Source organism: Anopheles maculipalpis, chromosome 3RL, assembly GCF_943734695.1.
Source record: "Anopheles maculipalpis chromosome 3RL, idAnoMacuDA_375_x, whole genome shotgun sequence".
In the NCBI taxonomy this organism is placed as follows: domain Eukaryota; kingdom Metazoa; phylum Arthropoda; class Insecta; order Diptera; family Culicidae; genus Anopheles; species Anopheles maculipalpis.
The window spans coordinates 27,151,428-27,167,389 of NC_064872.1; the positions used below are offsets into that span (position 1 = coordinate 27,151,428).

General features: G+C 45.1%; 3 protein-coding genes across 3 annotated transcripts in view; 2 read left to right on the forward strand and 1 right to left on the reverse strand.

The window, feature by feature from the left end:
- Positions 1–15,962, forward strand: part of LOC126565133 (uncharacterized) — a 358,067-nt gene that overhangs the window by 331,333 nt on the left and 10,772 nt on the right. The window lies entirely within an intron of this gene.
- Positions 1,134–9,442, reverse strand: LOC126563883 (zinc finger protein swm). The gene is made up of 2 exons (XM_050220670.1): positions 8,562–9,442; positions 1,134–4,109 (listed from the first exon to the last, which is right to left on the reverse strand). Exons 1-2 carry the CDS (start codon positions 9,411–9,413, stop codon positions 1,134–1,136), a joined length of 3,828 nt encoding a protein of 1,275 aa, XP_050076627.1. The 5' UTR covers positions 9,414–9,442.
- On the forward strand, positions 10,754–11,541 carry LOC126565527 (uncharacterized). Its single transcript, XM_050222712.1, has 3 exons — positions 10,754–11,002; positions 11,108–11,209; positions 11,326–11,541. Exons 1-3 carry the CDS (start codon positions 10,754–10,756, stop codon positions 11,464–11,466), a joined length of 492 nt encoding a protein of 163 aa, XP_050078669.1. The 3' UTR covers positions 11,467–11,541.

The window sequence follows — 15,962 nt, forward strand, 5'->3', positions numbered from 1 at the left end:
GTATATCGTTTCACTACTAAACAAAGTACAAAACGCTTGTTTCTGTATCTGTTGTTTTTGTTTGTTTTTTTTTTTTACATACTCCTACTTCTAGCTATCGCTTTCACGAGCATAGAAATTGCTCGCACACGGTTTATAGGGCTGGTCGATGGACCCCAAAACAACATTGATTCGTCGGGTTTCGTCTAGCATTTGGAACGCGATTTTTGCTGCGTTTTTTTTTTTGCAAAGCATTCAAATTAAAGTGAAATAGCAGCAAAAAAAAGCACAGAAAAGAATGAGAACTCGCAACATCGTGAATGAAAATTAAAAACATAAAATCACGCTCGCTAGAATTGTAAAAGTACTACCAAACGTGGCTTACGCGAAGCGCAACTTCCAGCGCAAACTTAACTTTCTGTCAAAATACTGTCTATTTTTAGACAGCAAACCAAAACTCACAGTCGATTTTGCGAAAAACGAATGCTGTTAGTTTTGTGTGGAAATGTATCAAAAATCGACAGCATTTTTAAAGAAAATCAAGTATTCGCTACAACTTGCGCTTCGTGTAGACTGCGTTTTAGAACAAAAACACGCACACGCGAGAGTTTCAAGAGCGCAGTATATGGACAAAATCCTATTTTTCATTTTAAAAAAACAAAACGGGTATTAAAATTAATCTTTATAATTCCTGGGTATCGACTTTGTTATTAGTTTTTCCATCAATCCAAATCCTTCTTCCTAACGGATCCATATGCGTGGAGAGGCATATATATGCACGCTTACTAATTTGCTAACATAACTTAACCTTCGCAAGTATTCTTCGCGACAAATTTACCTTCTCAAATAATATAATAACAAGAAAAAAAAAGCTTCTCCACTTCTCTTACGTAGAGAGAGGTGACCGGATTGAAAGGGAGTGAAATTTCATCAAATTTTAAAATAATAGCTTTAAACACACGCACACACACACACACAAACGGACACACGCATGCACGCAGTTCTTCTACTAATTACTAACCGAAAATGAAAATGAAAAACAATAACGAAGTCTAACTGCTCGTCGAGAGGCGCAGGTGCGCACGCTTTAAAAATGGCGAACTTCTAGGTGACTACAAAAAAAAAATAGTTGGCGCTAAAAAGACTTCCAAATCCTAACGACGCCACGATCGTTCCCCTTCCATGTCGTCATCGTCTTCCTCCTCCTCCACCATGAGCGGCATGTCGATCAGCTCGTCCGTCTCGGTTAGCGTTTCCAGCGAGGATGAATTGATGTCGGCACCACCACTACCACCGCCCCTCGTGCGCACCATCCGATCCACACTCGATTCATCAAGGTCTTCCTCCTCTTCCTCTTCCAGCAGCTTCCTCGACGTTAGTCCATCATCCCGACCGCTACTCGAATGTATCAGCGCATGGTCGCCGCCATCTTTACCAACTTCTGCCGGTGTTGCCCCTGCTGGCACCGGATTCGCACCGGTTGGTGCTGCCGGCGCAATCGCTGCCGTCGTCTGCTGCTGCCAAACAATCGAAAGCATCTTTTTGTTAAACTGCTTACCACGTGCCAGTGCTTTCTCCGCCACTGGGCGTGTACTGAAGCTGATCTGCAGTGAAGGCTCGGTTTTGTCGAGCTGATGTTTCGTCACTTCACCGAATTGTTTGAAATGTTCGAGAAGGGATTCTGCTTCTTCTTCCAAAAAGCCAGTTATCAAGATGGTGGTTGGCCGTCGATCGACACTGGTCGTACCGGGTGGTGCTACCCGTACGACTGCACCAGCCTTACGCGTACCGTAAGGTTTTACCGATTGGGTTGGTGGTCCTCCAATCGGTGCTCCATCCGGTGCACGGAACGTTCGCTGTTCCTGAGCAATCTGTTCCAGCTCCGCATCGAGCTGTTCCCGTTCGTGCTGAGCTTTCGTCTTGTGCTTTGGAGCGTTCGGACCTCGGATGACCGTGTTCGCCTTCAGGAGTTGCTGATCCTGCTCGATCTCTTTCTTCAGATTGTTTATTTTGGACTGCAACTCATCGAGCGATTCCTTTAACTTTGGCCGACGAGGATCGTTCGCTTCGTACGTTACGATCAGTTCGAGCAATTTCCGCTGCTCCTTAAGATAACCGTTCAGGAGAAGGTATTTGCGCTCGTTGATGACTTTTTTCACCTGTTCTTGCTTCTTGCGCAGCTCATTCTGTGCCCGGGCAGCCGTCTTACCACCCGGAACACCAACTACCCCCGGTGCACCCGTACTGATGTATTTGTTAGCATTGTTACCTTTCGGACCCGGTCCAGCCACTTGCTGCTGTTGCGGTGCAAGATTCTCGTTTCCGTTCGCTACCACCATCACCACCTGACTACCATTCCCATCGTCTTTCGTTTGCTGAAGCGTTTTGCCACCTGCAACGGTTGGACCAGTTTGCGTCGTACCTGTTGCACCCGCCGAGCTTAGATTGTTGTTAATGCTGTACTGATTCGGGTACGATCTTCGCAGCGAATGTTCCGTTTTGGCCGGTGCTGTAATGGCGGGCTGCTCACCACCGGCAGTTGGTATGTGCCAAAACACCTTAATAAAGCGATTGTTCAGCACCGCCTCAGTACTCCGGTACGCCACATTAGCTTCCGCGTGCGTCGTAAACGTAACAATGGCCGCCTCCGGATCATTATCGTACCGGATCTGTATGTTCGTGATTTTACCAAACTTTGAAAAATGATCATTCAGGTGCGAAATCTCATTCAATCCGCGTGGGATTTTGCGCAGCTCAAGCGAACAGTTGTGCTGCGGGTTCATCATCATCGAGCCAGGTCCGCCGGGTCCACCAACACCGCCATGCCCACCACCCATCGCACGTGGTCCATGTCTATTGTTCATGGGCATCTTACGCTTACCACCGCCACCACCACCCATCACCACCATCGGTCCGTCAGCAATGGCAACGGCATCTTCTGGCTCGAACCGGTTTCCACGATGATCCGCAGATACATCGCCACCCTTATTCGCATCCACAACCGGCACGGATATCAGCTCACGTTGTAGTGGAGTAGCACCGATCGGAGCACCGGCAAAGCCTTGCATTGGAAACACTGGAGAAACACCGCGGAACGTCAAACCCATACCGACTGGTCCTCCGCGTGGTAGAAATCCACCGATGCCACCACCGACACGTTGTGCCGGTCGGATAGCCGGCACACCACCAATGGGCCCGCCCGGTATCCCGGACGGTTTGTTCCACAGCTCCGGTGCATCGGGACTGTACTCGGGCACAATCGTACCGCGCATTTGTGCGATCATCGCCGGATCACTGAGCCCATCCAGTACGACCGGATCGACACCATGATCCCAGGGGCATGTTTCACCGCGCATACAGTAACCTTTTTCGTCGAAATCACGGCAACGCTGCCGCTTGGAAGATCCGGGAACGGCCGATGCAGCTCCACCTTCACCGCCCGTCGCATTCAGGGCACGATCGAGCGATCCAACCGATGGTGGAGGTACGGGAGTAATCGTTGGAGCTACCGTTGCACCACCGACCGGAATAAGTGGAACACCACCCGTTACTGGAGGAACCAGCGTCGTGACAGGATTTACTATTGCGCCATCACCTGGCACTGCTGCTGCTGATGCAGCGGTCACTCCCGATCGGACCGGTGTCATTGAGCGGGCAATCTTCCTCCGATCCGAGTTTGGTGACGGTGAACGGCTGCGGGAATGCGAACGAATCCGCTGGGAACGGGTACTTCCAATGCCATTACCACCGGAATTTGAAACAGTAGTGCCGGTGGTAGCAGGCCCCGTCGTACCGCCAGCATTGTTGGGACCATTGTTGCGTCGATCATTGTTGTATCCCTTGCGATCGTAGCGCCGGAACGAATCGTTGCTACGTAACGGTGACTTGTTGCGATACGATCCACGTCCACCAGACTTGGAATCAATCCCACTTCCGCCACCACCGCCCGTACCACTGTTTCCACCACTACCACCACCACCGGTACCTCCACCGCGCGTACGTTGCTGAAGTTCGCGGGAGCGGGATCGACGGGTATCACGCGTACGTTCGTACGACCGTGACCGGGACCGGGAACGGCTGCGAGAACGATTCTGCATACGGCGGCTGCGGCGCGTGCTGCTGCTATTGCTCTGAAAGAAGAAAAACGAAAAGAGAGAGAGAGAGGAGATACAAATGAGTAAAACAGATTGCGTAAAAAAAATAGTAAAACAGATTGGAATTTAGATTAGTTTGCTCTTGGTGCATTTGTCACCAGCCCGACTGACTCGTTCGTCTGCAAAAGCGGACTCCTTCCTATGCAACACACATCACAACCAACCCACTCGTAGCAGCTGCAGCTCGGATCCTTGAGAAAGGAATCGAAGCAACTGCACTCATCGCCCATCGCCGCTGTGGGCTCTATTCAAGTCTCGATAACAATGCCATAAAGTTCCCTAATCATACTTCCATCTTCACTGCCGAAGCAATAGCCATCCAACTAGCCGCCGACGAAGGTCGATTACCTGCCTCCTCGATAATCGATTTCTTCTGGGTTCCGGATCATTCCGGACTAGATACGCGACAATCCTATCACCCGACAAACCGCATCGAAACCGCCTAATTAAATTTTTACGCATCAACAATTTATGCAGAGAAATTCCAGCAATAGTTTTAACACTTTAGTAGCCATAATCCCAATAGTTTTGTATTAATATTATTTACTTTTTGAATACGGTAGAGAGGCGTATGTAGTCTCAGAGACTCAAAGCCTCTATAAATAAATGAAAAAAAACGTAAAACAGATTTAACGATCGTTGTTGTAAGTGATCAAATTCCGGATCCCATCACAGATCATCGGAGGCTTTAAAAATATTCGTATGTACCAATGAACTTTACCCATTTCCATAACGCACTGTAAGTGTACGAAGTAAATAAATAAATAATAGGCCAATCTCATGCATCCAATAGGGTCACAAACAGCCAGTATCAACAAACAGAACTAATCTCCGTGCGGCCACGATTTCCCCCTGTTTGGTACACTACGTAATACAGAAGTGGCCATACACGCACGCTTGGCAAGTCAGGTTTGAACAAGTTTGTACACGCTCTACGGACTCGCGTTAGAAACGAGATGCGCGCGCAGTCATCATCAGTGAGCCATCCGTCCCCGGGGCCTATGTGAGGCATAGGGGGAAAGACCCCGGCCAGACCAAACTGAGTAATGGGTTGCCCACGTAAATAGGATGATTGCATCGGTTGTACGTGTACAGGGTTTACTTCAATCGTAGTGTAGTAATCAACCTTTTTTTTCGAGTACTTTTCGAAATCCACATCCTTTCCGTGATTAAAATTGTGTTGAGCAAATAATTAAAAATCATTAGATGAAAATGTAATTATTGCATCAAATTAAATTGTTGTTTTTACAGGGTTTACCGTGTTACAAAAATGCTTCTGTAAATCTAGAAAAATGACATATGCAAGATGTAGCACCGTTTATGACACAAATCCCACAATTCTAGCGGCACTGTTCGCATGAACAAAGGAATTCCTGTTCTTTATTATAAATTTGGATTATAACAATTCAGCACAATTTTTTTTATTTGATATTGCTAATTGTGCTAATGAAGTTTGCTAATATTTTTACTGTGTATTTTACGTTGTGAAGGTACACATCGCATAAGGAGTTTTTTCCGTTCCATTTGTCTTAATCTTTGTTCAAAATAATTAAGTTTTCTTCTTGCCGAAAAGGAATAAATAAAATTAAATTTTTAGCAATACCGGAAAATGTACTGAAAATTAAAAAAAAACAAGCTAAAAAATTAAACTAAATTCAAATTCAATATAGAAATGAGAAAAAGTAACTTGTCTCGTACGATTCATTAAATTCTCTTCCTTTCTTTCATGTCTAACCGTCGTCCGGTTGTGATTTTGATGAACATAGAAGGAAAACTCTGTTGTGAACCCCTTTAGGATTATTTTTCATCTCGCCCGAATACAAACGAGATTTTACTTGATTTATAAAGGTAAAAACAACAACCCAAATGCTAAAACCCAAATGCTTGCCATGCACGGATATACTTCGGCGGATATACTTTGAATTGTACCGATTAACTGATTATGCGAAAAACTAAAATGGATCTTCGTTGAAGAGAAGATTGACTTGATATAAATTTTAAAGTATTTTTTACCCCGCAGCATGGCCTTTAAAAGTGTGAAAGTGAACACAATTGATAGAATATATTTAAAGATGAAATTTTTGCAAGCTAAACTACGAAAATTGATTGAAGAAAGTGGACAATTTTGTCAAAAAAAAAAGATGTATTGTTAGTGAAAGTCGATCAGTCCACCAGAAGGATCGTTTTCCAACATGGAAATCCCTGTAACATTTACCAAAAAACTACATTTCATGTCTTGTAAAGACACTGAACTATCCATCGATCTTAACACATCGCACAATAAGCTAGAAAAGAAAATCTAATCATGTGTAAACTATCAACAAAAATTACATGAATGGCAAAATTAGATGCCCTATCGAATAAAAAAAACATTGGCAAAAAAAAACAACCCGGCACAAAAAATATGTTTCACAGCGAGTTCCAGGCCCCAATTACGCACGCACACTCGGCAGGAAGGAGAATTGAAAGTGCCTTTTGTTGTTGATCATAATGCTGATGGTGATGATGATGATGATGAATGCATCATTCTTGTTCCATCCTGCACTCGCTGGCACGTAGAACATGCTTCAGCCATATTTGCATATTAGCTAGAGATCATTCTGTGAATAGCAAGAGCAACATTTGCTTGATTGTTTTTCATTTTCAACACCAGCTTAATTGGAGTTTGGAATAGTGCTGAACTGGATCGTCGATGTATCTCCATTAAAATACCAATCAATTTTCTTTTTATAGTATAACAATAATGGTATCTCCCAAAACAAACACACACACAAGCCCAATGCTTGTCGTTGTACGCAAATAGCTTAATCAGAGGCGTTTAATGCGTGTAGCAGCAGCAGCAACCACGGGAGTGTTGTCGAATTGTCAAATCGACTGAGAAGGAGGTCAAGGATAGCCATTCTCGAAACCGCCCTGTGGTGGTACAGGACATTCCCTTTCGCTCGCTCGCGATCAACGCACCGCTGTACTAGCCGGATGCTGTGCCACGTTCTGTACACGTTTAATGTCACTTGTGTTGTACAAGCTGTTGTCGCTGTAAAAAATGATCCAGCATTTCTATAACGCCAACACATAAAAATCGACAAAAAAGCAAAATGCTCCATTTAAAAACTTGAAAATGTTTTGAAAATAAAACGCACCAAAACCAACGTGTAACAAGGAGAGGGTTATCACGAGTACTCATTTGTCTTCCTTTGTATCTTTTTATTATTGTTTTGATTCTCTAGCACGTGGCAATAATACGGAAGCTCTACATCTGGACATACTTTGTATTACTACTTTTTTGTTAAAGTTTCTTAACCCAAAATATATCTCCAAAAACTTAAACCTTGGCATTTGAAGCTCATTAATACTGAGCTATTTTAGCGTTTGTATTTTTCAATGGATTTTGGGTGTAAATGCTTAGAAAATACAAAATCGTTTTAGGTATTGTTTCGAACCATATAGAAATAGATAGAAATTCACTAAATCTTTTAATCATAAAAAAGGATATCGTATTATCATATCATAAAATTAATCTAGATCAAACGTTAGGCATACTACAAACATCTGATAGAGCCAAGACGAAGTGATCTACAATAAATACGTAAATTAAGCAGGCTCGACCTAGAACCGCTTCGCGATCTAGGCATGAAATACACACCGCATAAATTGGACCCGCCACGTCTCCTCTGCCCTGCTTAAAGGAGAGTACTAGCTAGGTTGTCCGGTGTCATTCTCATGAGCATACTGTACTCTATGGGTCGTTGTGAGCTACCTCTATTCTCCGTTATAAGCTAGACCAGCGGTCGATCAAGTACGGATCTTTGTCACCTTCAGTGTGATTTTTTTCCAAAATGAACCATCACACCTCGCTGTCCGTATTGCTCCTGGATTGGAACACACAAGACACGTAGTATTGAACATTATCGAATCCCAAATGTTTTTTTTTTCCAGAAGGATAGTAGAATGTCGATGTTGGCCTGTCTTTCGTAAAGTACTTAACACATAAAGCACTAGTATTGCTCCATAGCTAAATACTCATTGCCTGTAGAGCTGCCCGAGTCGTAAAAAAATGACACAAAATAAAATTTCATCTAAACTCCCTTTTTCAAATCTTTCCTCTGGGATCCTGTGCCCAGTCCTAACAAAATAAAAGGTTGCCTCCTACATGAACGCACGCATGATGATTTTAAAAACCGTACAGAGACACTCGGCTCAGCGTGCCATAGAACACCCCATGCGCTTCCCAAGCCGGCGCACAGCCAATGGGGTGTGCGCCGAACGAAGACCGTACCATTTTCATTTGCTGTTAATAATATTTATAGTCAGCCCGTAACCGTGCGGGATAAATTTAGCACCCAACACATCTCGTGCCGAGCTATGGGAGGTGACCACATAGAACGCGCACTCATCGCACGCATCGTGCACCAGGGGAACAACACTTACATGATCATCCTTGCCGCTGGAACCTTTGATTGGCGAATGCTGATGATGGGTGGAGGTGGACGTCTTTTGGTTGCTGGCGCTCGCCACAGTTCCTGCACCCGGACCACCCACCACACCGCTACTACTGCTGCTGACCGAGGACGAGGAATTATGCGTACCACCGGAAGAGGTCTTCTCCGAGCGCTGTTCGCTGTGATGATGGTGATGGTGTGATGATGAGTTGGAGGATCGTTCCGATACGGAAGATCCGCCGCTCACCGATACACCACCGGCCACAACCGATGATGCACTACTGCCACCCGCTGACGATCCGGGGTAGTAGATCGAACCGGCAGCACTACTGGACTGTGAGTCTTTGCTGGATCGGGCGCTAGATTCCTGCTGCAGGGGTGGCGTAAATTCGCGTTTTATCCTCATGCGCGAGCTGCTGCTCACCTCTTCGGCATGGTGATGGTTCGCGGTGGACGATGAGGAAGCGGATGGAGCCGGTAGCGATACGGCGGGCGTCACTGGTGCCGTAGCTGGCTGGGCGCTGGCACTACCACTGGTGGTCGAGGAAGCTACGGCCGACGCTGCACCATTGCTAGGTCCGGTCGGTGCCGGAGCAGGCGCACACTTCAGATACTCCTCGCTCTTGATCACCTTGAACAGCCGCTCGAGAAAGGGTTGCGTTTCCTCGGACAGGAACACGTCCAACTGTTCCTTCATCGATACGATCAGATCCTTCTCCGGTTTGTCCTTCTTCAGCAGGGCGAGCACGTACCGGGCCAGGGCGGCCGGATCGGCATCGCACAGCGGTTCCAGAACCGCCGTCAACCATATCTTTAACGCATCCGTGTTGTTGATGTACATGGCTTTGGTGCTGCCGTTGGCAACGTGTATCAGATGAACGTTCTTCCTCACTATCTATAGCACCTTCCTAACGAACGCGCCTACTTTGCTCGTTTTTTGTTGCACTGGGATCACAACTTTACTTTCGTCTGTGGAACAAACCACAACGACCCGCGCACACACACACACACACACTTGCGCGCTTGTTTTTGCAATACGCGTGCACTTGCTTGCGCCCTTTTTCGTCTTTGAACAACACGGCCACGACGACGACGACTTCACTGTTTCGGTCGGTTGTGTAATAATTTGTCCCGCGTGTTGTTGTCTACCACGGATCCCCCACTCCTTTCACACTGCACTTTTCTCACTGCGTTGCTGTACGGTAAACTTTTCTCGGTGTACAGCTACTCCCAACACCTCCGCGCACACGTACCGATCGAGTTCCGAGAATTTGATGGCAACTTTTCGGCTGAAAACGGTGGAAAGAAAATTAGATCCTATCGCTTCACGAATTCGCCGCCATGACAGGGGAAATCTTGTGGCGTGAACCGACCGTGAGGTTCCCGTGTGCGTGTCCGCGCGTGTATATGTGTCAGTGTGGCAGATAGCGAACTGATGATGTGTGGACACACTGTCGTCGCTGTATCACCTATTCCCGCGTACGTTTTGCACTAAAAGCGTTAAATTAAAAGTTCTGTCCACAATTTCCGCCAATAAAGCTTTCATCCACAATACACAATCTCTCTCTTCCGTCGATTAAAACTTCTTCCAAAAGTGAATTATGTTTGCTCTACACACTCTACGGGTACGAGCTGCTCTATTTTGGGCCTTTGCTTTTCTGCACTTTCCAGAAGAAAAAACACTTTCCACGGGGAAAACTTAGCAAAGGTAACGGTGCTCAGCTGAGCTGCATCTGTAGTGTTGTAAACATAGACGGATCACGCGCGTTGATTCGAAAACAAGATAGTTAGAGGTGAAATCGTTCCGTACAGGAGAGATTTTTCTCAATTCTTTGCATTGTATTTTATTGCAATATTGAAAAAAATCATTTGAAATATTTTTTTCACTTATTGTAATGTTTTCATCCATTATGCCTACCCATAAATGCAGGAAAAATGGAAAAAAACTTTTGTTCTTCATTATCGCACACCTTGGTCAAGTAGCAACCCTGTTGTTTTTTCGAACATGACCAGCTGTCAAAATGATGTGTTGTATGTTGCTTTTGCTTTTTATTTTCTTTCCTTCGCTATACGAAATTTGACAACCCTCGGTGCAGAACGAATTAGGCTGCAAGGAAATCTTCGCTGATCGCGGTTTTATTTTGTTTCCGCACCGAATCGGAGATCTACAACGCCACAGCAATGGCTTCATCCGAAACCGGAGGCGTTAAGCCGATGTCCATTACGGGCCGTATGGTCCGTGAGCGAGAGCGGCTGCTGGGCATGAGCCCTGAAGAACGTGCCTGGAGAGCGCAGTGGCTGAAGGATCAGCATCTATCCCCGAACGAACCGAAGTACGTGCCGGAGTACTGGAAGGAACGATACAATCCCATTCGCCGTGCCTACCGTGCCCCACTCAATATGGTCCAGAACGTGCTTACGCCGGTTATTGTAGGTTTTTGTTACGGAAGGCTACACCAGATCCAGTGTGTCCGGCTGTGTCGAGAGTTATGTAATGGTTGTTCAAAAAACACTTTTTCCCCTCTTTTATTGTAGGGTCTTGAATGGGCACACGCTGTTCGTTTCTGGACGGGCAAGATTGCATTGAGTGCGTTCGTTGTTCTCTCGACTGCTTACTACTTCAAGTACAACCAGAATGTGAGTATGGCGGACACACTCGGCTCGACGCGGTTGAACCGGGGTGATGTTTTGTTTACATCTGCCAGCTGTATGGTCCGCAAACATTTTTTTACTATTCTCCTTTCCATTTGCAGGATTGGACTCGTAAGGGCGGTTGGCGTGTGATTCATTCGCGTGAAGCTGTTGTACCAGGAGATCCAGGTTATCCGAACTTCCCGAAGCGCGATTCTCCGGCCGACTATGCTGCCAGAGGCTTCAAACAGTCGCCCATCTAAATGTTTACGGATTGCAACGAATTAAGTGGTTGATTTGCATGTAGATACTAAATAATAAAAACGGCACGATGCTAATGAAGCATTCACTCGATTATGGTTGGTTATGCTAAACTGAACATTCATGGTTGATATATTTAATGACCCAAACGTGGCTAAACTTCACGGAACTATTAAATTTTCCAAACATTTTTTTCTAATTGTACTTAAGTGCAGGTCCTACAAAAGAGCGCAGCTTAAACTGTCCTTAATTTATTATTATAATAAACAAATAAATCTCCCATCTCAATATCGTAACCTCATGAACAAGATCAATACAACGTCAGAACTGACAGCTGAATCAAACCACTTTTGACAGCCGTTTTTTCACCGCGATACGTTTGTTTGCAAAACAAATTAGTTCTATTTTGTTATTAAAAGCAGAAAATTTACTAATTCACCTCTATTTTGACGCCTAAATCACCCTCCTATTTCAATCCCAAGGGCAATACATCTTCCCAGCCCATACTGAGCCGCCTAAATGTGGTGAAGTAAACAGCTGACCGTGAAAAGCAATATGGAAAACACTGAACCATGCTCGTTCACCCACCATTATCATCATTTGTGTTGTGACCGCGCGGGCGGAAACATGTCGCTGTTTTGTTTCGAACCGAACTGAGCGACACGTCCAACAGTTCAACGTTCTTCTCACACACTCACCACCAGCAACTGAAAGTGTCTAAGCAAATATATAGTTGTGCTCATTTTGTTGTGTGCTTTCCGTGGTGTCGTTGGGTAAAGTTTAATGTACTGCTGCTGTCGAAATCGGAACCGAAATTGTGTCACGCACAAAGGCCAAACCACGATGGCCAGTGCCAGTGGACAGTATGTGCTTATCATTAACCTGAGAAAAAGCTTTCTGATAGAAGGTTGCTAAAACAGGTTTAATCTCCCGCTCGGTCGTGTGTTCCGGTTTAGAAAAGTTTTCCATTTCTTCGGTGTGTTGGTGTGTGTGTTTACATAAGTTTTCCTGTTTGTCCTCATTTCGAAACGTCCTTCCTTCAGTGCACGCACCAACTTTTGTAATGCGCCCATTTAGCTGCGAATGGTTATTTGGAAGTTTGGATTCCAGTTGATATTGTAACATCGTACAGTAATCATTTTCAAAACCGCACCACCATCATCATCAGCAGCGTGAAAGCGCTGCCAAAGGTTGCTGGCCTAATCACACAAGCGCCACCAGTCTGCATGGTTAAGCGCGATCAATGCGTTGCAATAGAAAATTATGTAATACAGTGTTAATGCAAGTCGCGACTACGCACTTTCTACTACCGTACTACGATACGACCACCACTACTACTACTAGCGCCACTATACGTTCACAAACACAGGCACCACATTCTCCATGACAACGTGACAGCCGGCACCTTTGTGGTATGCTGGTCAAGTAAACCCTTTTTTGCCTATTTGGTTGTATCACACGGCTGTCTGGCGCAGCTCGAAAAACATAAACAAAAAACATCACTTTCCGGCGCCGGCATCCGTTCGGTCCTGTTGTGAGGAAGGACCGGATAAAATAGAAGATGACGAGTGGTAACAGATGATTCTTGGCGACGCAAAACATTGACCAAAGAAAAGAGCAACGATTACACACAGCACATTAGAATTGGAATTTGTCGATCGGAAGCATAAAACATCCCATCGTACAGTCAAATCGCTTCTGCATCACTTCCTCGATATTCCTGGCCGATCCCGCACCGAATGCACCATCTGTGGGAAGGATTTTCGCGCCGCCCCTTAATCCATTTTAACGACTGCACCGGACCAGTTCCGATCGCACCACTAGCAGTAAGTATCCGTAAACTCTTTCATTAACCGATACACAAAATCCTAGATATAGTTTTTAAGCAAACTTCTTCTTTTGCTTGGCTTAACTACCTTCTAAGTCACGCCGGCCATCTAATGGCTTGCTAGAGATGCTGATTGCACGTAGTTAGATAGTCAATCCTCACTACGGGTGGACGGTCCGGATGGGATTTGTTTTCCGGTCCTGCCATGTGAAGACTGACGCCGTTGTCGCCTCACCCCCATCCCCCTTTTTAGGCAAAGAGGGAAACCTAAAAATGAAGAAAAGCATAAAAAATGCAGGATATGGGATTAACTGCTCCTAGATAGAGCTTAAACCGCAATCAAACCCCCTTCCCAATTGAATTGTTGGCTTCCGACCCACAGGATATGCAGTGTAGGGTTTTAACAAATGCCCCAGACCATTGGGCGCATCCGGTTCGCTTACCTTTTTTTCTCTTTTGCTTTACTTTTCCTTCACCGGCAATTTTGGCGACGTACCGCCTATTTATAAACGACCACCCGAACACAATTCTGTTCGCGAACGAGTCGTTTGCCATCGTCCCAAGTCATCACCAGGCGCCCTTAAGCGAGAAGATTGCTTAGATGCAATTTTGTGGGTATGCAATCTGCCCGAACAAGGGTTGCCAAGTACGGTTCGGAGCGCACAGTAGGCGTCGTAGCCGAAGTTGGCTTTTCTTGTGCACATCCCACACACAGAGCGGTGCTTACGGACAGAAGAACAGTAGTCGATCGTGGAACAACAACCGGCAATGAACCACGCGAGAATGGACGCGCCACGGTGAAAAGCGAGACAGAAACGGATATAAAGTGATAACAGATAATTTGATTGTTGTAACCCTCAGCACGGGAAGTAAGTGAATCTGTCTCACACGGTGTGTAACTACAAAAGGAGTCGGTTGGGAACAGCATGGTGGCAAATGATGGCAGTAAGTTAGTTTCCGAACTCAGTCAGCAGTTTATTTGAATACATGTGCCTTTCTTCAAAGCGTTTAAGATTGTTCATGCGGTCCAATAACGCTAACGAAACGATGTACCGGTGCCTTCAATATTGGTGACTGTACTATTCATGAAAACAAATCGATTTAATGCTGCCTCTCTTGGTATCCCCGAATGGACAGTTGGATCGGATTCAAACGGGTTACCGTTATGGTAATGCGATTCGGAAAATCGGTACCGTTCCGTTCGTTTGGTGTTTGTCATCGCAGAAAAATCCAGTGACTCACACACTATTTGCATGGAAGATTTTTTTCAAAAGAAAATAGAGCAAAAGTGAAAAAATGGAATATTTTGTGTGCTCTATGGTAAGAATGTAAGGCCATTAATAGTTGAGTTTTTTCCTTCCTTTCCCGTATCAAACATATAACCAAACCCAGCGAAGCTATCAGCCGTGTATTGCTGAAGGGTTTTTTTTAAAGCAAATTGCCCTTCAAAATTAGCACGTGTGCATCCGCTTACCTAACCGAGTACTTAATCCCAACCGTTGGCATCTAAAATTAAAACCCAAAACAAATCATTAACCTGCTGTCATTCGCCTAGCGTTACACGCCATCACTACGAGCAAGACGCAGATCGAATGAGATTCTTCTGAGATTGGTTCACGATCACCGGACACGATCTACCTCAAGGAAGTGAACTGCTTCAGTTAGGATCATTACTATGTTTCTCGCTGATCCGCGCCATCTCACAAAGACGGCACAAGGGACACGCATACAAAATATTGCGAGTTCAATGTGTTTAACTGTTGAAGGACACATTCTACTCTTTGTCGTTGTCTGTCTTTTAACTGTCTTATCAAAGTCGAGAATAAAAAACCTGTCAATGTCTAGAATAAAAAATCCAAAAGAAAATAAAATAAAACCAAAAGTGCGAAACAAGCCCCGTTTTAGAATGAAGTAGACATTAAAAAAGAATCAATCGGCGTCACACACCCAACTAAGGCACAAGCCTGGTTGGCCGTCTCTGTGTGTGCCGTTTGTTTATTTTTGGCGATAGAAAACACCATCATATTGTAGGGCTTGGCTTTTTGCGTTGCTGCCCGAGCCAAACCCTCGCCAGATTTTTCGATTGGGATGTGTTATGGCATGATACTTTTCGGTATAATGTTTTCGGACGCTTAAATGGAAATGCTATCACTATTTTGATTAACAACACCATCGCTCTTCTGCAGAACGTGTTCTTCCTGGCAAAGGTAAAACATTTCCTAAGGACACATTGATTTATGAGAACACAAAGAAACACATGTAACGTCGATTTCGTTTAAAAACACAATCGCTGGTTCGCACGCCCGTTGTATGAGGCCAGGCGGGCAGGTAGGCTTGTACACTCTGCGCACTTTTGGAGCGACAAAAAAGAAACGGCGGTTGTTAGGCTTTTGCGTCATCCGCGGTTTTCGGTTCGTTGGGGTCACCCCTGCACGAGGCAGTGAACTTGAATTTTAAATTCACCTCAGAATGTGCCCGCTTACCATAGCCATCATCATTATACTCAGCTGATGAATATATATGGCAGCAGAAATAATGCTACCGGGTACCGAACGATGTTGTACATGCTTAAATGATAAGATAATCGATGAAAACGTCATGAAATGAGGTCGCACGCTACAACGGATGAGTGGAAGGTAATTGGTGCAATTTGAATGTTTCGCTGATTGA

Bases quoted from the DNA above. Each gene is read 5' to 3' on its own strand.
- LOC126563883 (XM_050220670.1), bottom strand. From the start codon at position 9,413: ATGTACATCAACAACACGGATGCGTTAAAGATATGGTTGACGGCGGTT. The intron at 4,110-8,561 runs GTAAGTGTTGTT...TTCTTCTTTCAG, and splicing joins CCAGCGGCAAGGATGATCAT to AGCAATAGCAGCAGCACGCG.
- LOC126565527 (XM_050222712.1), top strand. From the start codon at position 10,754: ATGGCTTCATCCGAAACCGGAGGCGTTAAGCCGATGTCCATTACGGGC. The intron at 11,003-11,107 runs GTAGGTTTTTGT...CTTTTATTGTAG, and splicing joins ACGTGCTTACGCCGGTTATT to GGTCTTGAATGGGCACACGC. The intron at 11,210-11,325 runs GTGAGTATGGCG...TTCCATTTGCAG, and splicing joins ACTTCAAGTACAACCAGAAT to GATTGGACTCGTAAGGGCGG.